At 38.6% G+C, this 24,935-nt stretch overlaps 2 protein-coding genes across 4 annotated transcripts in view; one reads left to right on the forward strand and one right to left on the reverse strand.

Moving 5' to 3' along the window:
• Window positions 1-50: 50 nt before the first annotated feature.
• yars2 (tyrosyl-tRNA synthetase 2, mitochondrial) lies at window positions 51-12,981 on the forward strand. The gene is made up of 5 exons (XM_041255285.1): window positions 51-848; window positions 2,979-3,146; window positions 7,528-7,683; window positions 9,980-10,150; window positions 10,729-12,981. Exons 1-5 carry the CDS (start codon window positions 67-69, stop codon window positions 10,886-10,888), a joined length of 1,437 nt encoding a protein of 478 aa, XP_041111219.1. The 5' UTR covers window positions 51-66; the 3' UTR covers window positions 10,889-12,981.
• A 1,474-nt stretch (window positions 12,982-14,455) lies between these two features.
• The window catches only part of smc1b (structural maintenance of chromosomes 1B), a 73,643-nt gene continuing 63,163 nt past the window's right edge, over window positions 14,456-24,935 (reverse strand). For 2 of the 3 annotated variants that reach the window (XM_041255287.1, XM_041255288.1), the window contains 3 exons: window positions 20,433-20,502; window positions 15,028-15,138; window positions 14,456-14,733 (listed from right to left, as the gene is read on the reverse strand). In XM_041255287.1, coding sequence (XP_041111221.1) covers window positions 14,674-14,733; window positions 15,028-15,138; window positions 20,433-20,502 — 241 coding nt within the window. In that variant the 3' untranslated portion in view covers window positions 14,456-14,673. The remainder of the gene's footprint in view (window positions 14,734-15,027; window positions 15,139-20,432; window positions 20,503-24,935) is intronic. The other variant, XM_041255289.1, reaches the window with a different exon arrangement.

Here is a 24,935-nt window from a genome sequence, read left to right on the forward strand (position 1 = left end):
TCATCGCTTAGCTTCGCACGCCCCGCCCCTCACAGAGGTCACTGCACAGCCTATACGGGTGTCAATATGGCGGCACCCACAGGGAGCTCCCTGCGGTATGTAGGATATGCCAGGCAATGGTTTTGTTTCAGACAAAACCGTTTTTTTATCGTTCCAAACCGGAGTCATTCCGTGTCAGAAAGTGGCGTTTTGTCTTTGCTAAGCAAGCGAGGGATTTTGAAGGACGCTTTTCCGGATACAGCTGGCCAGCTGCAGCTTCCCATGTTGTTAGAGTCTGGCTCTCAGACTGTGTACTGCGGCTTTGACCCCACAGCTGAGAGCCTGCATGTGGGCAACCTTCTGGCCATCATCGGGCTCCTTCATTTCCGAAGCGCCGGTCACAATGCCATTGCTCTGATTGGGGGAGCCACTGCCCAGATCGGAGACCCGAGCGGAAAGGCCAGAGAGAGAGAGCCACTGTCTGAGAAGAGTATAGAAACAAATACCAGAGGGATAAGGGACTGTCTGGAGCGTGTTTTTACTAATCATGAACTGTATTCGCCTCGCAACTCCAAAAAGCCGCTGGGGACGGTGAATATCTTGAACAACGCCACCTGGTACAGAGGCAGGGATGTGGTTGAGTTCTTGTCCACGGTTGGGAGGCATTTCCGCATGGGGACTCTGCTCAGCAGACATAGCGTGCAGTCCCGCTTGAAAAGCGCAGAGGGTATGAGTCTGACCGAGTTCTCCTATCAGATCTTTCAAGCCTACGATTTTTATCATTTGAATCAGCATTACGACTGCAGAATTCAGCTTGGGGGTACCGACCAACTCGGAAACCTGATGTCTGGATATGAACTGATTCACAAGTAATGTAAAATCTAGTAAGATTCAGATGTTGTATTATGTTGGTTATTTGTTGTGCTATGATAAGTTCGGTCTCTAGACACTTGCTTGAAGGTGTTCTGTCAACACCTATCATATTATTAATACTGGACAATCTTTTTACGATTCCCTTATTACCAAATTATATTTGGTGGCAATACAATGGCAGCTACCGCAAAGGTGTCAGTCACAGCGGTAACATTTATATTTTGACTACAAAACTAAACACAAAAAAATACACCTGAACATACTGTTAAATGTAATTCATGGAGCCTAAAATACTATATGCTAAAATGAATCATGCCTATATTCCGTGGTCACAAATTGTATGCTGTCAATGCTGTGATTGACTGCTGCTCAAATCACTGCGAGCAAGACAAACTGTAGATCACCCACAAAATCCTATACGTTTACAATTTTAGATAACCCAATTTGTTGTATTATGAAAACAGTTATATTAACATAACCTTAAGGGCCAAACTCATTCAAGCTGACAATTTCATTCAGGAAAACTTGTTTTTTAGTCAAATCAGATTTGCCGTGCAGGCTGGACGCCTTTCATCCAGAGCTTCCACCACACCTTCAAATAATGTTGCATTTCTTTTCGACTGGTCCGTATTTTCTGATTTTTCAAACTTTTTTTAAAACTGGACCCCTTCTGTCTGGAGGTTTTTGCTTAAGTACCCCTTTACATTTTTCACTGTACTGGTACCACAGTTGCATAAAACTAAAGGCAGAATAATCTGATTAACAGATTAATGTAGAATTTATGTCACAACGGTTTGGGACTGAAACACAGCTGCTTAAGGATAAAATACCAATCAATAATTCTTAAACATTTTTGTTTGGATGCATAGTAGTATTTGTGAATCTTGTCAAACACACAAGATTTGCTTTCTATTCAGCAAAATTATTATAAATAATCCATAATAGTCTGCACTGTAAATGTTGATCACATTACCATTTACTTCCCATCTCTGCATAATTTTGTGTGCCATTTAAATTGTTTACAATAATAGACAAGAATATTTCATCAGACTTAATCTTTGGGCTAGTGTCTATCTGATGTGTGACAAAATACACTGATTTCATTTTGAAAGGGTTTAAGACTTTGTTGCCAGTCCACTGTTTTATGCCATTCTCCCTGTCCCCTAGCTAAACAATCCATTGCCAAATATTTAAGGCAATTATTTCAAATTAGGAACTGAATTGTAGGAAAATAGCTTGAACTAAAAAAAATGACCACCTTTAAGCCAAATATTTTGGCTAAGGGGCAATAGCACCAGATTGTTCACTACTGCCACATTTCCATCTGCACCATGAAGCCAGTCTGTAAAACTCAATCTCATCTCATTCCAGTAACAAACTGAGGCTGGTTACATCCAGTCTACAATCCAGTCTGCAACCGGACAGTACGCAAAAGTCAAAGATGACCTTTATATATAATTGCTATACTAAAAGAAACTTGGATTCAGTGAAAATGTTTTAAAACATTAAAAAATACTTTCTCTAAATGTTTATTTTAGTGTTTCTAAATTCAGTACTCTCCTTTTCACTTTATATAAAAGAAAGACCAACAGAATCTTTACAAAGTTTAGCTAAAAAAGAGAGTCCTGCAAATCTGGACTGTGTTTCATACCCACCTCAGTCAATGAAGTGCACAATGGGGCAGTGGGGACAAAAATACATTTCAATACTTTCTAACAGAATTGGCTTCATATTATGCCCCGCTTTGTATATGAATGTGAACACCCCAGCCCCAAAGCACTGCAAGCTTAAAAAATAACAAAAAAGAATTAGATACTGTATTCTGTATTCACATCTGCATAATATTGGTAACATTGGTGAGAAACTTTATATTCATAATAAAGTATGCCCACAACAACTTTTATAACCACAAACAATGGAATAACATGGTATTATATTTGATAACTTGATGTTGAATATTTGATTTACAATAAGCCAAAATCTATTTAAAAAAAAAAAAAAAAAAACTTGTTTTTCCATTTTTCATAATGTCAAAGCAAACTACAGACCGAGCCAGTATACACTGTCTTCATATTCACTTCAATGCACTGTGTTCATGTTTGAACTCCTTGTTGTTTGTCCTGCAGGGTAACTGAGCAGCAGGTGTTTGGGCTTACAATCCCACTGGTAACCACCTCCACAGGTGACAAGCTGGGGAAGACTGCAGGAAATGCGGTGTGGCTCAACAGAGAAAAGACCTCCCCCTTTGAACTGTACCAGTACTTCGTCAGGCAGCTGGACTCCAATGCAGAGAGGTAGGTGATCCGTTCTTCCCTTGAAATAGTTTGTGACTTAACTATTTTTGTGTAAATGTTTTTAGTAGTGAGGAATTGTTTAAACTAGTTCCGAGGAGGGCAGGGTACAGCAGACAAGACACTGCTGGAACACAGGAAGAAACAAGGAAAGAGGTGCTGACGAGGCAAATCACGACAGGCAACAATAGTCAAGACTTTAAAATGCCTGGGTTGAAATCAAACTACCAGGACTGCAGTACGTTCGCGCCTATGCGCACAATGTGTGCCAAAGGATTTGGTTCGGAGTCAAAGATTATTCACCCCCGTCCCAGCACAAGGTTTCGACTTTCGCCAGCATCCGATAGGGATCAGAAGGAGACCCCCCCTCCCCCAGAACCGAAACAAAACAAATGCACACTTTTCACTTTAATTGTCATGCTCTGCTCTGTTTGGGGTGTATTTACATAAACAAGACAGAATAAAGCGTGATGTAGTTTTTTTACTCTGCATGCTGTGTTCTCGCAAATAACACTTGACTGCAGTAATACAGTAACATAGCATTGGTAGTAATACAAACTTTTTATTCATAGTTTGGTAAAATGTATTTGCTGCGTTTTGCAATTTATACTCCTGTTTGTACTTTTCCCTCCATTTCAAACGTATAAATAAATAATGTTATAATTTTATTCAAGGTTATAGTTACACATTGGACCTCGAGTAGTACGTAGTCTTTACCCTAGAATGAAAGGTAGGCTTTAAAAAATGGAAGTGGGGAACAAGAAATGTGGTTCTTGCAGTTTAAATGAGGAACGGAAAGCTACATCTGTCAGAATGCCATAGCTATCCAAGAACAGTGATTGACTGTTGCTCAGTTAAGATAATGCACCTGTTTGTAATTTAACAAGCCAGGCAGGTATGCAAAGACAGGTTTCAAAGACTGTAGCTGTCTGTGTGAAGGTAAGGACTCATGTATAGACCGGAATACGGTGTACATTAAAACAAATTATATTAAATCTGTGACTTCTTGTGAAAAATATATTTAAAGTCATTAAGCCAGGTTAGCGGTCTGACTGAAAGTTAGGGATCCAAAAGAGAAGCTTGGATTTATTTTCGTTTTGTATTTTTTGTTAAAAGAAGCTGTGTTCCCACTGGAAAAGGGACACCACAGAACAATAAAAACATACAGGTACTGTCCTGTTTAAACTATTGGTGTACCGATAGTCAGTAGCCTATCGGCACTGCACTGATATAGGGGAAAAATCAGTCAGCTGTCGGCAGTTTTTGTTATTTTAGTCGATAAGGTACACCGATATTCATGCTTGAATTTCTTCCAGCACAGTATTTTAAGTTTGGTTTGGCACCCTTACTAATGACGTAAGAACACTGAGACAGCCATTTTCCCTGCAGTGCTGTGTAATGTGCGATCAACCTGCAGTAAACATGTCTCAAAATATTAAAAAAAAATATCTTGACAACAATAGGCTAGCTGAGTTGTGTGCAGCACAACAGATTCATCCAATCCAATGATGAACTGTGACTAGAATATTATTCTGATGCTTTAAAAAAAAAAAAAAAAAAAATTGGTTGAATCCTAAATAACATTGAATTATTATTATTATTATTATTATTATTATTATTATTATTATTATTATTATTACACAACGTACTTCAAAATGACCTTTTGTAATTGTTGTTTATCTTGCTTTATATTCGGTGGCATTGAAGCAGGAATTGATCATTGCGCCACCTTTTGCTAAGGACCAAATTCAAGTTTGACTGAATTTTGTAACCGGAAATGTAATATTCTTTTTGGTTAAATGAACAATTTAAGTTGTGCTGCATTTAAGAATTTAACAAAAGTTGTTGTTGTTGACACTGCGTAGGCTGCATTCTTTTGTACTGTACAGTATAGGTAAAAGCTAGAATGTGCAATGTTTGACTGCAGGTGGCTGTAAAAGTTCATGACACGTTATATTTTTGTTTCCTAAGAAGTGTTTTTACTAGTAGGAATGAAAAATGTTATTTTTGTAAAACTATGTTGTAAAACAAATGTATAAATTGCTGTGAACCGTGCAATATAATACTAAGTTCTTTTTTGTATTCATTTTCTGAAGTAAATGCAACAAGTAAACAATACCTGTTTATTTTTGTCATAAATACAACAAGTAAAGAATGTGTTCATTTTTTTAACATCCTATAATTAGCAATTTAAATGTCGGCCCTATGTCTTTTACTAATAGTTTACAATGTCTTACCTGCACTATCTATTATCAATATCCAATCATTATCTTCCAATATGGGCAGATAATCATCAGCTATCTGTATCAGACAACAAAAAACTCTTTAAACTCTTGGTGCACCCCTAGTTTAAGCCTCTCCTTTGTTTTTGAGAGTGCTTTATGCATCAAAGACAGTGCTAGGAACTAAAAGCAAAATAATCTGTTATACAATGACATTAGAAATGCGTGTAGCAAAGGAGAAGCCATACTAATGGGGGATTTCAACTTCCCCCATATAAAATGGGAAAACCCGGTGGGGAGCACGACGGACAAAATTGAAATGGTGGAAATGACAATGCTTCCTAATGCAATTTGTCAAGGCACCGACTAGAGGGGAGGCATGCCTTGATTTAGTCTTTTCAAATCACGAAGACAGAATAACTAAAACAGAGGTCAGAGAACCACTGGCAAACAAATTTGAACTGCTTTTTAAAACCCAAAAAGTAATGACTAAAGCTAAGGTCTACAATTTTAGAAAAGCAAACTATGAAGGTATGAAACAGAGACTAACAGAAGTAGATTGGAGTAAAATGGAGAAAACATCCACAGAAAAAGGATGGCTGTTTTTTAAAAATGTAGTACTAGAGGCTCAAAACAATTACATCCCAAAAGTAGATAAATCTAATCTAAAACTAAATTGCCAAAATGGTTTAATAGATCAATTTAAAAAAATATTCAACGAAAAAAAGGCACTTTACAGAGCGTTTAAAAGGGACCAAATACAAAGTACACGGAATTGCAAACGCAAGTCAAAAAGGAAGTTAGAAAGGCCAAGAGAGAAATAGAAATGAACATTGCTAAGGGGGCTAAAACCAATTTCAGAATGTATTTCCAATATTACAACAGCAAGAGAACATTCAAAGAGGAGGTTAAATAAGAGATACAAATAGCAAAATCATAGATGAAGAAAAAAAATTAGCAAATATATTAATTGATTACTTTTCACATGTTTTTACTAAGGAGGATACGGACAACATGCCCCACATGTCAACGTGTTCCTATACAGTTTTAAATAACTTCAGCATAACCGAGGCAGAAGTGTTAAAGGGACTGGGAGCTCTTAAAATAAACAAATTCCCTGGGCCGGATGAGATCCTCCCAATAGTACTCAAAGAAATGAAAGAAGTTATTTACAAACCACTAACCAAGATCATGCAACAGTGTCTTGACACAGGGGTTGTACCGACAGACTGGAAAATTGCAAACGTAATACTGATCCACAAAAAGGGAGACAAAACCGAACCAGGTAACTACAGACCAATAAGCCTGACCTCTAGTGTATGCAAACTTATGGAAACTATAATAAGATCCAAAATGGAAAATTACCTATGTGGTAACAGTATTCTGGGAGACAGTCAGCATGGTTTTAGGAAAGGGAGATCGTGTCTAACTAATCTGCTTGATTTATTTGAGGATGCAACATCGATAATGGATAATTGCAAAGCATATGACATGGTTTATTTAGATTTCTAGAAAGCTTTTGACAAAGTCCTGCATAAAAGATTAATTCTCAAACTGAACGCAGTAGGGATTCAAGGAAACACATGTACATGGATTAGGTAGTGGTTAACATGTAGAAAAAAGAAAGTACTGATTAGAGGAGAAACCTCAAAATGGAGCAAGGTAACCAGTGGAGTACCACAGGGATCAGTATTAGGTCCTCTGCTATTCCTAATCTACATTAATGATTTAGATTCTGGTATAGTAATCAAACTTGTTAAATTTGCAGACGATACAAAAATGGCCTCCTCTTGTTTGTAAACTTTCTTATGTTCTTATACTGTAAATAAAGACGCTTCACAATGTTAAGGCAGAAACACTTGAATCATTTAAGACCCAGTTGACCAAGTCAGTCAGCTACTAGAAACGTTCTTATTCAATATAGCACTTAAAACAACCTTTTGAAATAGGTCAGCAGTGGAGTCTTTAGTCCCATCTTTTCACAAATGAACAACTGTGATCTGTGCCGTGTCCTTCAACCAGTGTAGCAGCTTATATACGTGTGCACGCATTTCAGGATGGTTAAATAAAGACCCTGTATGTTCTATGTTTTCCTATCTGTCTTTCAGCTTACATTTAAAACGACAGTATTTAAAGTTCTCGTTGTTTCCTTCTGCTTTCAGATACCTGAAGCTGTTCACGTTCCTCCCTCTGCCAGAGATTGAACACATCATGGACCAGCATGGCAGGGAGCCGGAGAAACGAGGAGCACAGAAACGCTTGGCTGCTGAAGTGACGAAACTCGTTCATGGCAAAGAAGGCTTAGAGAGTGCTAAGAGGTGAAGTACAGCTTGTTTTAGTCCTTACTGAAGCTGCAGTGTCCCGAACATTGAATGGAGACTTCAGACAAAGGGGCACTATATCGGGCGAGATGGATTAATCAAATACTATAAAATAAGTCATTATTCATACTTTTCAAATATGTAATTACTGAAACAATTGCATTTCATTTAGTACATTTCTAAGCAGCAATTTATTTGATTATATTGGCAGAAAGTGCACACAATAGATCATTGCTTTACAAATTAATTAATCAAGAGCTGATGAAGAAGTAATTTTCAGACTACTCCGTGATGAATTTATTTTAGTGTTTGATTATTAGAATACTCAAACTCGGGTACTCAAACTTTCCCAACTCAGGCCATGACTGACACAGTGGCATATTCCAAGTGCCAACAAGAACAGCAAAGCATACAGTATCAGTGATTTTCAAATCAGGTTTATAAAACAAAAAAAAAACTCTGTGTAAGGTATTTACTACTGAAAGAAAAAAAAAGGGGGGGGGGGGGGTGTAGCTTGTACCATAGGTACACCAAGGGCTGTTGGAAATTCTGATTCAGACCGAATACTACTGCTTTAAGTTTTAAGTCAAAGTTCAGCTACATGGATACAACATACTGATCAATCAATTGCAGGAGTGTTAGGACAGCGAAGTATCGGCAGGATATATCACATCTTTTGTACAGCCTCCTTGCCTAGCATTTGTTCAACAATGTCCACACAGGCAGGAAATGCCGTCTGTCTCCTATGATGTCAGTGATATAGTCTGTAGATACTCTTCAAGGTTCCCTCTTAAGATTCATTCCATGATTTTACATTTTATGAAAGTGAGGCTGATGGGTCTATAGTTTTCTGGTTTGGTCTTACCTCCCTTTTTAAATAGGAGTACTACATATGCAAGGTGCCAGTCATCTCCTTTCCCCATGCTTTACGTGCTAAGGAGCTTCTTTAGTTATTGATAGTATCAGAACTGAAGGGTTATCTGGAGGTTGTCTGTGTTCATCTGTCTGTATGTCACATTTTTAAACATACAGTATCTAGTGAGATGCAGATGAATGAACATTTTTACATATATAATTCTACAAATGATTGAGTAACATCATCTGGGGTTATATGGAGACATCTTTATGTACAGTACTCAATGTAAAACTTACATTTTTACATACAAGAACAATGATAAAACCATTTTTACTAAGTTGTTGAGTCAGAGGGTTAGAATCTGTTGATACATGGAGGATCTTTTTTATGATACTGCTGCTATTTTCTATTTCTGAATTTCGCTGACTTAATTTCTGTTTCGCTTATTGTTCTGAAGATGTAAAAGCAGGAGAATAATGTACAGTACACAATCACTATAACGCCCTTCATTATAACAAACCTGGATCCTGGATCCCAAATTAAAAAATAAATAAATAAAAAACTAACAAAGAGACTATAAACACCCCGGTCTCTATGCACGGGATGCCACCTCTGCAGTGAAGTGCGCGCTGTGAAACAGAGATGAAAATCTGAGACTGTATATTGATCGTTTGGAGTAACGCAGGTATATCTGTCGTGAATATGGGTTGTCAAAAAGCACTCTGTTTTTTGGCTTGTTGAGCAACGATATGGCAAAGCAAAATTGAATAAAGAAAGAAAAAACACCACCAAAAAAAATGAACTTTTCATGTCAAACTTTTCGTATGGGATTGATTTGGAATGAAACCTGTTTGGGATTTGAAACAAATCATGTCAGATTAATTTTGAATTAAAAGTTCAACTTCAATTCAGGATTTTTGCTTTTTATACTGCTTTTTAATTCAACGACTAGGATAAAGCTAAGGCAGAATACTCCATATATGAGATGAACAAGTACATGTAATTCTACTTTGTTTTGCAATCTCATTTCTTTAATTTACACCCAACAGTTTATCGTTCATTTTGATTGTCCTTTCGCTACAACAAACCTCTCGACATAATGAACAAAAGGCTTGGACCCCAACAGGATAGTTATAGCGAGGGTATACTGTAGTCTGAAGCAGATTTCAAAGCAAGAGGAATTTTATGTCTACACAAGAATGTACATAAACTAATCTATAAACAAGCAGAGGGCCAGGAAACACCAAGATATTTTACAGGACCACATTTTTTTAGATCTAGGTTAAAAACCCCTATGACAGTTTGATTGGCTGTGAGGGGCATATGAGACTGAAAGTTTTATTGGCTGTGTGGGACACTGTCATTGCTATGAGTCTGACAGTTTGATTAGCAGTGTGGGGCGTTGTCATTGTCATTGTTTCTGTTTTTACTTGGCAGGTGCACCAACGCTCTGTACCAGGGCAGTTTGGATGCCCTTGAGAAGATGACAGATGAAGAGCTACAGGAGCTTTTCCGAGAAGCTCCATTCTATGAATTGCTGCTGGAACCCGGGACCTCGGTGCTGGACATGTGCCGTAAAGCCAGTGCTATTCCTGATGGAGCAAGAGGGTGAGCTTAAAGTTTGTGTATCAAGCAGATTGCCTGACTGAACATTAGACTGCACTGAGGCCCTCTGTCTTGTAGCTTGTTTAAGCTATACACCAATTTCTAGTTTCTAATGTGACCCAGATACTGTTAGCTGGGAGTGTGGCATCCTGAGGTCAGTTCAGTCGGCACTGAAAAGAGCAAACACCACAAGAGAAGTGTCAACTGATAATTTGTTAAATATTACACCTAGCATATCTCCCATTGCAAAACTATAACCATCAAAAAATCTATGATTTTATGTGTTTTTTTTTTTTTTTTTATAAATACTTTTGAATTCTATTATAGGAACTCTTGAATCACCATTATTTCAAGGGGTCCTCACCAGTTCATTCTCAGAACTGGAAATTAGTGTCTAAAGCTATTAAACTACATTTTATTAAAGTTACACCAAATGGGTGTCTGAATATGTTTTATTATTTTCATTTATTTATTAAGTATTTAATTCTATTCAGACAACTACATAATGCAAAATCTGAAACCCCTGGATTTGAATACATTGTATTTAACACTGTAATCCATTTTTTTTTTTTTTTTGCCAGGTACCAGATGATCACAGATGGTGGGGTATGGTTAAACCATGCTCGTGTAACAAGCCCGGAGCAGGTCCTGATTCCTGGACAGCACATTCTGAACAACGGGCTCACTCTTATCAGGATAGGCAAAAAGAACTTTTACATTGTGAAATGGCTCCGCCTCTAAAAACCAGAGCATAGAGGTTGTATGTAAACTTCTCATGCAAAGGGACATCAGGTCATTCAAAGTAAAGTCAAATTTTGAAATAAAATCTATTTAACTAATAAATACAAAATTGTCTACTTATTGAAAGTATAGGTGGGAATTGATGTACATTGATTGAATAGGCTATAACCTTAAGGTTAATTTAAAAAGGACCAGAATGGTAAGCTATCTAAAAAGCGGATTACATTATACGTGTATTTATATGGCATTTTCTCAATGCCTTTTTGCAACCATTTTAAAAGTGGTGCAATGCATGTTGACTAGTTTACGAAGTAGTGTATGTGTACACAGATAATGTATGTGCACTAATATCAATGTACAATATGTTATCAAAGCAGTCATTTCATTGTGATATTTTTCTGGCCCCACGGTAGCAGAATGTCAAAAATCTTTGGGGCACAGACTCCAAACATCCTGGAAATTTAAGGGTGAGCGTAGTGATTTAAAAAACATGTATGTTTCTGTAACTTGAGATGACAAGAATTGAACTACTGTGGCTAATTAACCTAACCAAGTAGTTATACATTTATAATTAAGAAAATGTGTTGGTTAGGCTTATTATTCAAATCTGGTAAGAGAATAGATTAGGTGTACAAAAAAAAAAAAAAAAAAGTAACCAAAAACTCTGCTGTTTAGTTTATAGATTTGACACTTGTTAAGATTATGCAACAAATATAATTTGAAAAAATAAAAAGCAGAACTGTCATGGAAACAAGCAAACTTTGGTTAATTCATGCAAGGGTACAAAAAAACCCCCCCAAAAAACCATACGTTCAATAAGGGTGGATAAAAATGTATCCTGTACTATAATGCAATGGCAATACCATAACTAATTCTATGAGCTAGCGCATCCTTTTTTCAGTCATGTGGTGTATTTACATGGTCAACTCTCCGGAAATATTCAGGACAGGGTCGCTGGAGTTGGAGGGACCATGCCCCTCCCCACCCCCGACTTTTAAAAAGCGGGGGGCCACACCCCCTCACCTTTTGACAAATGTGCACAGTGGAGAAAGGCACTTGTATACAGGGCTGGTCTTAGGCCTATGCAGCCTATGTGACTGCATAGGGTCCCAAACTTATTGCTTCCCTTGGTCTTGAATTTGGATGCTCGCACTGCACCACTGTCAAAGTTTTGTATGTACATTAGGCTATCGTTGCTTTCAGGAATTATCCCTCTGGGCCCTGCCCCACACAGATATAAATAAACATTTCAGGAACAGAGCAGAGCAGGGAGCCTGTTGCCAAACACCCCAGACTTTACATTTTGAGACTGCATGTCTCTACACATTGCTTGTATTTCTGAAATTTACTTGTGTGTGTGTATATTATAAGTAGGGCTATATTTTTTCCTGGTAAGAATTGTTTATTTCATAACATCTGATGGTCTAATAATAGGTATTTCAAGATATTTTTCAATTTTAGGGAGGAGGAAGACTGTAAAGACTGCTTCCTACGTTGTCCACTCTTCCTTTGAAGAGCTATGGGGGTGAGAACACAGTCACCTCTCGCAGGCAGTACTCGCACAAGGCTGAGGGAAGCCTGCTTGTTAGAATGAACTAACAACCCTGTCGGAATCGGGATGGTACTGGAACAGTACCCGGTTGATTCAGTACCAGTTGGGTGACTTTAGAACCAGGTTGGTGCGGTAACCTCGGTACCGGTTTGGTAAGGTAACCGGTCGGAAACAGTGGGTCGGTGACCTTGGTAGCTGTATGGGTCCACCGGCTCGCACTTACCGCCTGTAGCACTGTACCGGTATACCTACCTGTGCAAGCTACTGGCAAAACCATTCAGTCATTACTCATACAGCCTACTTGTTAGAATGAACTAACAACACTTTTGGAACCGGGACGGTGACTTTAGCACTGGGTCGGTACAGTACATGTGTGATACCAGTGTGGTAACATACCTACATCATTTTCTATACAGCAGAAGGGCTTTTGTCTGAAACGTGCCGAAATATATTTTAACCAGTTAAATCATTTCAGTCTTGTGTCCATCCAAAAAAACTTTTCTAAAATCTCTAATTTTTGTACACCGCAGTTATACCTCCTTCAGACCTATATATAAAACTTCTTTAACAGTATGTATATGCATTATTCGTGTCTGTTACCATGTTTCATTACAATATGTATTATGTTAAACCATGCTTCGCTATGTTGTTCTTTACTGAAATGTGCATTAAGCATTTAATACTACACTAACGTTGTTTGGATTATGCATCAAACTGTTATTGGGAATTCAGTTACTGTGGTGCAATATTTCACTGTTAAAAGACTACAGCTTACTAATACTGTACTCGTATTATGCATGGAGTGTATGGAAAAGGGCGAACGATTTAGAAGTTTACATTATTTTAAATGTGTCTTAATTTTAGGCCCTAAATACATATTTCAAAATTACGAGTCGCCTGAGGTTAGACATAGTGAAAGTTCACGGTAAACCCAAGTCGATAAATACATTAATTGCTTAAGTAATCACACAGACAATGTAAAACGAAAGTCACACATAGGCATATCTGAAAGTAGTGCAAAATGAAACACGACACCCATTGTCACAGAATCTTTTATATCGCAAGCGAGACTTGCTACACCAGAGATTTCTGGATGGTCACGGACTTTTCCGACCGATTTATTGATTTTGTTTAGACAATGCTTCCGGTTGCCACTGCGCTGAACCACTCCCGATCGATTTCTAAATGGATTTTGATTACAAAACTTTCCCCCGGAATTATTTTCATACTCCAGTGATACCATTAAAATTCCAGACTTTTTCAACTTTCATAGCGGAGACATTTTTCAAGCATTTTCAAGCCCTAGAAATCAGTTTGCCATTTTTCCAAACTTTTTCAAGACTGTCAGACTTGTGTAAGAACCCTGGGGGTAAACAACCACACAGTAATGGTTACATTTCGTACTTGAAGGGGAAATGTATGACCGCTTACACAGGGTGCGCCACCTTCCCTTGAATCAGACAAAGGTGTCTCAACTTTAACCCTGCTACCATTTAAGTGGTGGTTAAATGCCTCCTCCTACAGGGTGACATTGGGACAAGGGAATCCTCTCATTATCCATGGATGGAGTGGGTAGGCTGGATCAGCAGCAATCAACAGGGGTACCTGAACTCTGTCAATAACAGTCGAAGCCTGTGTGTGTGTCGCTCTTGGTATGTCAACAAATCTGAGGTCGTAAACAGAGCAGCATCTTGTGCACTGCCAGGGGTGCCAACACAAATATCACAGAACAAGTACCTGTCAGTGACCAGGGCTTGCAGGATGACGGAGGCCAGCCTTTGCGGTTCACATAACCTCTGTAGCACCGACAGGAGGTAAAATAGGGCTGTGTCCAATACAGTGCTCCTTATACTTGTGAGACGTGGTGTGTCAATGAATACCGATAACATGGAGACCTACTAGAGACTGTTAAGTGATTTTTTTTAATTTTAACTTGCTAAATATTTTAACTTTGAAAGTAATTTAACAAGCTTACGGTATGTTTAACAACCAACGTAACACAACAGAAATGTTATGAACATCACAATAGAAAAGTTAAAGTTGCAGTGAAACATGAAGATTGCAACATTTAAAAAAAAGTCTGCATAAAAACAGCAAAATGAACCAGTCAAAAAATCTAATAGACAATGGTAAAACTAAAGAACTAATGGCCAACTGGCTGCTTTAGCTGTCGTCCCTGGCTTGGTGGTTTAGTCTTGATTATGGCTCCATTTCTTATAGTCTCTCATTCCCTTCACAGAGTGTAGGGGGAAAGGTCCAGGGTCAATACGCGGCTAAACATGCAATCATCTTGCTAAAAAAGGAAAAAAAAAAAGAGTATTTTAAATGACATTTTAATAGTTTATATGTAGCTGAAAGCTGTGTTGTTATGTTGCCTAGCCATTGGAGTCATGTGCTTTGTTTTGACATTTTGTATACCAATACTTAAAATCCTTAGTACTGTAATAATAGAATACACTATTATCGGGTCTTTTAAAAGATTTTTAAAAAGTGCCATGAAACATAAGACTATTATACTAGTGCTATTAAAAGTGCCCTTAAGGAAAAAAAAAAAAATTCTTAATGCAAGAGAAGCAGGATAAGACACCTCAGAATAAACACCCATTAAAGCATCTGCCTTTGAGTAGAACTCTTCTTTCAGGGATATCACGATCACCTGGAAGTGCTCTCTGGATTGCTCCCTTATGTAGCTTGTAACCTGAAGACCAAAACAAACAAAAATAACATTTTATATAAATAAATTAAACCTTACCTCTAATCTAACTAAAATGTGGGAAACAGAGACGTTAGGTTATTATCATAACCATAACTCCCCGAAATAGAAATGTAACCATTAACGTATGGGCGTTTACCTCCTAAAGACCCCGAACATGAATAGATATACGAAAGCTGTGCGCCAGCACCTGTGGTGCAATCACACTTGCCCCCGAGGCCACAAGAAGTCTGCACGCACAGATACCAGCATAATTTTTCCTTCAAGACTGCTGCAATAATGGACGCAGCGACATTGAAAGATATTTGTTACATTTCTATTTTCAGGGAACCACAATTTTGATAATAACCTAACTATCAAGTACGAAATGTAACTATTACCCAATAGGTATCAACACAAGGCAATACTGCAGACCAACTGGAATGCCACAAGGATAGACCAAGGCCACCTTGCGCGTTACCATGAGAAACCCCAGTACAAGTAGCTGGGGCTAAAAAATTTAGGGAGAACTCGCCTCTATGTTTATGTTATAAGGGCTGACATCAAGCGTTATTGATAGGTGCACCCTGGAATAAAACCCATGAAGTTGCCGTGCCCCTGAAGGAATGGGCAGTGAGCTTTCTGTAGGGGGAAAGTTGGCCAGCTCAGAGGCAGTCCTGCATGTGTCTGCTATCCATTTGGATAGCCTTTGCCTTGACGTTTAACTTCCAGCAAAACTGCAGTATTTCTGCCATGGGACAAGTTGTGGGGTCGAACACATGAGGCATGTGGGAATGTGTGGACGATGCTGTGGCATTCTGCAAAGTGTCAATAACCCTATTGGACAGACCCAGTTGGCTCAATGCAGCTGTTCAGTGTCCAGACCCAGAGCTACAGGCTCTATGATTCGGTATACCATAAGGTTACCCATGCCTGACTGAGCAGGTCACAGCGCTTGGGCAATCTCCATGGCTGGCTGCTCAGGAGCTGCATCAGGGTTTAAATCAGTCTCCTGGGCCAATAAATGTCTGCTAGGAGCACCTTGGCCCGATGCCTGATTTTTTCCACACACAGCAGCAGCAAGGTGAGAGGTGGGAAGGCACATAACAGTTGCCTTGGCAACTGGTGTGCCTACGCATCTACCGCCATAGAGTTCCATCTCCTATTATGGAGAGCCAGAGGGGACAATGGGTTCAATCCTAGGAGGCAAGAGATATACCTTTGCTCTCTTGAACCTCTCCCAACTGATGGGTACCACCTCTGGGTTTGTCTCCACTCAGAATCGCTGGCACCCTCCTTGAGAGAACGTCCACTTTTTTATTTTTCTCCCTGGGCACATGTACTGCTTGCAGGGAGAAGAGGTTCTCGTGTGCCCAGAGCAAAGCTTATGGACCATGTAATGAAGACTGGGCAACATGAGGGCACCTTTGTGGTTGATGTAAACCACCATTGTTGTGTTGTCTGCATGGACAAGCACACGCCCCCTTGGACCTTCTGCACAAATGCTGCAAGGCTAGTTAAACGGACTAGTTCCAAAACTAGTATATGGGGGTCACACACCCCTTGCCCCCTCTGCCATTCTACACAGCGTACCAGCCCAGGCTGGACGCGTCCGTGGTGACGACCTCCCTTCTGGTGCCACTGCCCAATGCTACACCAAGGCACAGATGGGCAGGCTGGCAGGCTGCTTGCACCAAGAGTGCATTTGGAAACGCCGTCAATTGGCAGTTGCGGTTCAATGCGGCCTCAATAAGCCCTTCTATTGAACCAGGCTTTCAGAGGACTCATTCGCTGGAGAACTAAAGGTAGGGTCTGAGAAGCTGCTGCCAAAGGCATGGGGAGCTAGAGAGAGGCCAAAACGGCAAGACCCTTAAGACCGGTACTTAAGTGCATTGGTTTTTATGGGGATACGGAAAAGGGCTTTGAGGTCCACCAGGTCGCCTGGCCTGAATGACTGCCAACAGCTGTGCCATCATCAATATTTTGAACTTTCTTCAGCTCATACAGGTTGGCCTGCCTGAGGTTGAGGATTGTTTCTGAGGCCACCATCCCGCTTGGGCATGGAGTAGAACCAGTCCTCCAACTTGAACGGGTGTACCATGTGAATAGCCCGTTTTTGCAGCAGCGTCCCGTGGATCCGTGACTGATGCTGCAGTAACACCCCAAAGGGAGGGGAACCCTGCTTGAACTGCAGTGTGTAGCAATGCTGAATGATAGTAAGCGCCCAGATGTCTGTGATGTACTGATGCTCATACTTCAGATGGCTCCCTGAAAAGGGGCCCTATAAGCTAATAATCCAGGCAGATGTAAATATAGGATGTTGAAAACATGTGCTGCGCTGCAAGGTTTGGAGAAGGCGTTTCTGCTGCGTTTTACGTCAAAAAGACACCAGCCAACAGCAGCCTGCGTTGCAAGCTCTGGGTAACAGGACGCAACCATTGAAACATGTACTCTGTGTTGACAGTTTCCTTCAAAACCATTATCAAAATACAGTATCAGTTCACAAAAAGATCTTCATCAGACACTTTGCTAAGGGTGCAACGATCATCGGTTGATTTAGAAGAAGCTTGCTTGCAGTTGAAAAATGCGTTACCTTGTATAAAGTAATTACGATATTGCGGTGTAGAATAAAAGGAACAGTATCAATACCGTAATGTACCTAAACCAGGGTGAGCAGAAAAAACGGTATACTGACCCATCCCTAGTACACACGGTAGTGTTCATGGTACAGTGTACACAGGTACGATATGGTACATTTGTACTGGTGCAGTAGCCCCGCTCGCTGTTTGATATGTATACCGGGTCCAGAACGGGGTAGGTCTGTGACCTACAGTTACTGCAGAAGCAATATATAGGGATGTACACCTATACAACTTCTGGCAAGCCAACACAGCCCTAAGACTGGAAAAACCTGCTTCATATAAAAAATAAATAATTTTTAAATTTCAAACAAAGCTAGACGCCTGTGAGAGAGAGAGCACAAGTAGCCGACTTAAAGTTGTTCAATCCAAGGGAAAGGGCGACAGAGCCGCCGCGGGACTAACAAAAACCACGGCTGAGTACTCAATGTTTAAGTAGTAATTACTATAAGCATGTAACAATAAATTACATGAAACAGTGTAATTACACAGGTGATATATGCAGATATAAGTAACTCGACACTTCTCTGTTTGTAGTCCCTCCACTCAGGTTCGGATGAAAGGAAAAATGATGTCTGTGACTGCAGTTCAGTTATGCCCTCAAGGAAAAGGAACCACAGCATCACAGGCACTGACATGCAACTTTGACATATCTTATTCAGCTTATCATGGTCTTTAAGATAAATACCCATAAGGTAATGGTTACCAAACCCAGACCAAAAGATATGAGCTACAAGGTTAGGTTGAGGGAGCTGAACCTATTTAGACTAAAACAAAGAAGGGGTTAGTGCGCTTGATCAAAGTTTTTAAAATCTTAAAAACAGCTGACACTAATCATTACAAGTACAGCACAAAGACCAGGACCTAAGAACTGTTAGAAATTGAGTGGAGACTGACTCAGGAAAGAGACACTTAAATTACACAAAGATAAGTAAGCGTAAAGAAGAGGTTGCCAAGCTATGGCCTCCTGACATTTGTATCTTCTTATGTAAGGTAGTAATGCTTACCTATTGTTTATTCATACAGTAGAACCTGTCATATCCAATTTAATTGGTTCCAGGGATTCATCAGATATGTGAAAATACTGTATCTTAGAGGGAGTCTTTATGCTACGTTGTAGATGCTTTATTAGTGTCAGGGCATTATAAATTAATGTCAGGTACAGCACTGTGTCTAAAACACCAAAGTACGGTACTGCATGTATACTATAGTATACAGGAAAGTAAGCCGGTATTGCTTAATGGTAAAACATTTGTTGCCGGTGCAGGGTACTGGCAAAACATTTTCTCAAGATAATTTTATATATTTCGACTTATCAAAATTATTGGTTTAGGTTACATAATTTTTTTCTGTATTTTAAGTCCTTTCCTGCCTCCTGGCTTCTTGTGCAGTCAATAAGGTTCTGTTCACGTGACTTAGGATGACACTGTGGGTGACCGCCATGGTAACCCTCACAGGGTAGATCGGTGACATTTAGCTACATCTGGTGCAGGAAGAAGCAAAATATTTTAAGTAAATAAAGAAATGCTCTATATGCCAAACATGTTTACCAGTTAGTGTATTTGAATACCTTAAGTGAACAAAACATATCTTAATTTAAAGGGGAGTATGCGATAGGCCTACAGCTAATACTTAAGAATGTAAACAAACCAGACTGTCAACAAGGTTTTGATAGAGTACACAGAAGCTAAACTTATTTATTAATGTGATTATATGCAGCTTAAAACTGCATACTTTTTTTATTATTATTATTTTGATACACTTGTTGGGAACCCTGCAAGATTTCTGGTAAATGTTTTTATTTTGAGGGTGTATGCCACTTGGTTTAGAATGAGCGTGTTGAATCCTTTCTCTCAAATGTAAACAATTATTTGTATTTGTGTGTCATGTTCACTAATATGTTTACTGTTAACAAGGGTTCAAATAGTCTTTTTAATAAGAGTGATGATTAAGAATTGCATGTTTTTGCCGTTAGGAACTTTTGTTTATAAACAAAACAATGCTGATCTCATTACTAGATTATACTGTTGTATAAAATGAATGTTTCATAGTGGCATATTAAGCTACTTGAAATATTTCAGAAGTTAAAATCATATTTATTTAGATTTATGTGTACTTGTTTACATTACTACTTATACTAAAACTTAACATATGTAGAAAGTTCACAATAACAATTTTCACGTTTGATTGTACAATGATAATTATTGTATCGCCACCCATGTATCGAAAGACACACCCGTAGAATACTATACAAAGAAAAATTGTGAAAATTATTGCAAAACAAAGCACAGTAATTTGCTTTGGTAATACTAATTTGGTAATTTATAAAACAGCATTCCAGAAACAGTTCTTACAGTGGTTTCTCAGTCCATTCCAAAGTAATCCAACAGTTTTGTTTGTTCCATAAGTGTGTCTTTACTCGAAACAAAAATGACATTTAAAACACACAAAAGCACACACACACACAACTGGCTTTGGAGGTTGGTTAAAAGAAAAATCTTGTTTCAGCTTTACAGCTGTATTTTCAATTAGTAACAGCAGGTGTAATTGACACATGCCATAGGTCCATTGGGTAATAGAGGGTATCGGATATGATAGGTTCTACTGTATAATTTATTGTGTACAGATATGTAGACGCAAATAAAATAATGTTGCACTTGCTTTTCCAATATTCGTGTTATCCAAAGCAGCATCAACTTCATCCAGGACAAAGAAAGGTGCAGGTCGATAGCTGCAAGAGGCAGAGAAAAAAAAATATCCTGGATATTAACAGCGGCTCAACGCATAATAAACGTAAGGAGAAAGACTCTATCTGCTATAATTTTGGTTAGCCGTTAACGTGTACCAGGAGTTTTTGCAACTCAAGATATAGTTATACCTAAATAAGGGGCATTTTGAAACACAGGACTATTGTGAGTTTCTAAGTCTGTCATGGGGGCTCTTTCATGAAGGGTTTTAAAGATTTTTTTAAAGCAATCCATCAACTTTATATGCTGCAATTTGGTACAGTTCTATATTACTTTTAAACATTTCAGCTCCAGGACGTAAACATGTATGTCAAATGAAAGAACAGACAGTACCATGCCGTGCCTGTGTATGTCAAGGTTTGCCATCCATTCTATGTTGTTTTTTTTTCCAATCTGATCTTTTTGTATACATGCCTGTCAGGAGGTGAGTGGTGTGGGTGTGAATGTCCAAACAGTCTTATAATTACCAAAATAGTCAGTTTTTAATTAATAACAAATCAATGTACTGTGTAATTATTTTGTGAAACATTTTTGTTTAGGACTGAAAACCTGCAGTTTTAGCCTCATACCATTCTGGTATAGGGATAAAACAGCAGGTTTTCAGTCCCAAACGAAGGATTTCACAAAATAATAACACAGTACAGTAATCCACAAGTGCATGGGAAAGTGCACCAGTGTAGTACAGTGGTGCTCTGTTGTGCTAGTCGTGCCGTGGGGTCTGTGCTGGTTCCGTGGCTGCAGCTCCCGACTCGCTAGTCCTCTGCTACACAAATAAACAAACAAAAACACAGCGTTCTGGCTGTGTCCCCTTTGTAAGGAGATTTGCATCTCAGATTCCTGAGTTAGTAATGCGATGTGTGTTAGGGAACGAGAGATAGAAAATCAGGTGACTATTATCCAATTGCGTTCCATGCAAAAATCCTTAATATATCTGTGAAGACATTAAGAGTTGGAGATACCACAGGAAACAATCAACTATATAAGGTATATACATAGCATTTAATTTTATTTTACAAAAATATATATTTTTTGTATTCCTTTTATATATTGTGTGCGTAATTTTGTACATTACATAAAAAATGTGAATATTTCTATTATGTACAGTACCAGTCAAAAGTTTGAGTACACTTGCTGGAAACTAGGTTTTTTCATAATTGGCAACGTTTTATGTCGTATACGTTTCTGTAAAAACTTGAAAATGAAAACACATGTTACAATATACAAAACAAAAGGAGTATCAAAGCAATGTTCAAGAAAATTTAATATTGTCTCTAAATCTTAGATTCCTCAAAACAGCCACCCTTTTTGCCTTAATAACAGCCTCACAAACACGAGGCATTCGGTTAACAAGTTTCAGCAGGAAATCACCCGACATGTCTTCCCAGCTCTTCTGCAGCAATTCCCAGAGATGTAGGGAGATGTCCAGTTCGTCCCATACAGGTTATATGGGATTGAGGTCTGGAGACTGGGCAGGCCAGGTCATTAGATTGAGTTGTCCTTCACTTTCCTTCTTTGCCAGATAGTTCTTGCGCAACTTTGAGGTGTGTTTCGGGTCATTATCTTGCTGAAGAATGAAGGACTGCCCAACTAGCCGTAATCCTGATGGAATGGCATGCCTCTGAAGTATGCTATGATAGCCATGCTGGTTGAGCTTGCCCTGGATTTGGTAAAGATCACCAACTCTGTCACCAGCAAAGCAACCCCAGACCATGACACTGCCTCCTCCATGCTTGACAGTGGGAACCACACAAGCAGAACTCATGCGCTCACCCTCTCTGCGTCTTACAAATACTCGACAGTTGGACCCAAATATTTCAAATTTTGACTCATCGGTCCATAAGACCGACTTCCACTCCTCAAACGTCCAGTTTCTCTGTTTTTTGGCCCAGGAGTCTCTTCCTCTTATTCTGCACTCTTAACAATGGTTTCATTGCAGCAATTCTTCCAGTTAGACCAGCTTCACGCAATCTCCTCTGAACAGTTGATGTTGAAACACCTGTACTTCTAGTAGCATTTAGCTGAGCTTGTATTTCAGGGGCAGTTAATCGCCGGTTTCGCAGACTTGTGACTTCTGAGGTCACCCTTGGCCTGCCTTACCTTGTTCGGTCCTCAAGTGTGCCAGTTCCTTCAAATCGTTTGATGGTCTTGGCCACAGCAGTTACAGACACTTGCAAAGTTCTTGCGATTTGTCTTAAAGATTGACCTTCATTTCTTAAAGTAATTATAGACTGTCTTTTTTTTCTTTGCTTAACTGAGCGTATTTTGCCATTTTCTGCTCACTTACATTCAGGAATGACAAACTTGTGCCTATGCTACCTATATTTACAGTAATCATGGACCCTCTCCTGTTAACAACAACTGGTGACAAAAGGTTAATTAGGTAATATGCTAGTTAACTCAGAGAACATCTAACAAAGACACTTTTATACTTAGGCCAGTGTTCTAACACAGTGTTATACACATTTCAAACTTTTAACTGACTTGGGCTTCAGACTGAAATCCCCTTGCTTTGGGTGACCATTTCATTGAAATTGACAAGATTTACATTTCACTTATGATTATCAGCTTATATAAGCACACGTATCATATAATGAAATTTATAATTTATAGACAAGTTTATACAGTTAAAGGCATAGATAAATCATGAAAAACCTGGTTTGTACATAAAACATTAATTCTACTGTGCACACATTCTGCTAACTATATGTATATAATAATAGAAAAAATTTTTATCTTAAAAACATTTTATTTTTGTTTGAACAACAAAATAACGTCTCTCTCTATATATATATATATATATATATATATATATATATATATATATATATATATATATATATATATATATATAACGTTTATTTTTGTTGTTCATACAAAAATAAAATGTAAAAAAAGATAAAACATTTATGTCTGTTTGGCTTTAGTACACAGGAGCCTAAAAGGGTTAATAAAAATATTATAAATGTATTGACTTTTTTTCAAATATTATTTTATACCAATTTCCAGGGTAAAAAAAACAATTACAATAATTTAAAAATCTGGTACTTGGAGTGTACATTAATTTTTGCATCTGAAGTTGAGGTTAAAACAAAAAACACACAAAACAATTCAGTTTTGAGAAGGTTCTTTATCTATCTTCAAGTAATTTCCCTGTGATACTGTTGAGTACTAGTAGTGAAAAGAAGTATTGAGAAAATACTCAGAATTGAGCAAACGTTAGGTTACTATCATAACCCTGGTTCCCTGAAATAGCTATGTAACCATTACCAAATGAAGTCTCTTATAGCCTGAATTACCCGAGCACTTATATCAAAGCTGCTCCTTTAAGAGCCCTGCTTGCGTCAGGCACGGTCTCAGACCCCACGACATATCGGCGAACATAGAAAGCCACTTTCTTTACAGACCTGCTGTACGGAGCGACCTTGAAGGTTAATGGTTACATTTCTATTTCAGGGAACCAGGGCTATGATAATAACCTGATGTTCCCTTTCAAGTACAAAACGTAACCATTACCGAATGGGATACAATATCTAAGCCGTTGCAAGTGAAGGACTTGCAGCACCGGCTGATGTGCTAAAAAAGGAAGATAACTGCCTTTATCATTCTGGCCAATGACCGACTGAGGGTCCATGGCTTATGGTCCACATACAGTGAGGGAGGGCCCTCATGCAGCATATATGCAGCAAGGTTACAGTGAGCAACCTTAGCATTTAAACAAGTCCAATTAAGGTGTGGGCCTAACTGCCCCAAGTAGAACACAATGAAAATGTGTTGAAAGGAAGAATGTGTGGCTGCCCATAACATTCTGGTCCAAAAATCAGGCTTCTGCTGATCTACGACATTCATTCGGTTGAATCTAGTAAAAGTATGAGGTGTAGCCGATACTATAGCGTTGCAAATTTCTGAGACAGATGCACCCTGGTATAATGCCCAAGAGGTAGCAAGGCCACTTGTACAGTCACCAGTGATCTTTTCTGGTGGGGTGTAGTGACTTTGGTATACAATTTATTTATATATAAAATTAGTCTATAGACGCATTGTTTAAGAACGTCCAAATATTAATAACTGAGACATGCCATAATAGTCTGGTGATATCATGTAGAACTCTGATTCCCTTGACAACAATTGACATCCACATAACGTGTCAGAATTATAAAACAATCATTTATTTAAGGAAACATGGGGTACACAACTAATACTACGGAAATGAAAGGCTATTGGCTATTGGCGTGAATAGTAATATGCAGTTTATTGATTCCATAGTCAAATGATTACAGTGACCATAACATCATTAGCATACATTGTTAATATACTAATATTGAATATGTCATATCACACAAAGTGTCTACTTTGCACTGGTATTTTCAATACCCATTTCTCGTTGTAATCGATCATGTCAATATGCATGAGAATTAAT

The sequence above is a fragment of the Polyodon spathula genome, chromosome 7 (genome assembly GCF_017654505.1).
Source record: "Polyodon spathula isolate WHYD16114869_AA chromosome 7, ASM1765450v1, whole genome shotgun sequence".
Taxonomy (NCBI): Eukaryota; Metazoa; Chordata; class Actinopteri; order Acipenseriformes; family Polyodontidae; genus Polyodon; species Polyodon spathula.

Excerpts from the sequence above, each read along its gene's own strand:
- yars2 (XM_041255285.1), top strand. The coding sequence starts at position 67 with ATGGCGGCACCCACAGGGAGCTCCCTGCGGTATGTAGGATATGCCAGG. Across the intron at positions 849-2,978 it reads GGATATGAACTGATTCACAA|GGTAACTGAGCAGCAGGTGT; the intron begins GTAATGTAAAAT and ends TTTGTCCTGCAG. Across the intron at positions 10,151-10,728 it reads ATTCCTGATGGAGCAAGAGG|GTACCAGATGATCACAGATG; the intron begins GTGAGCTTAAAG and ends TTTTTTTGCCAG.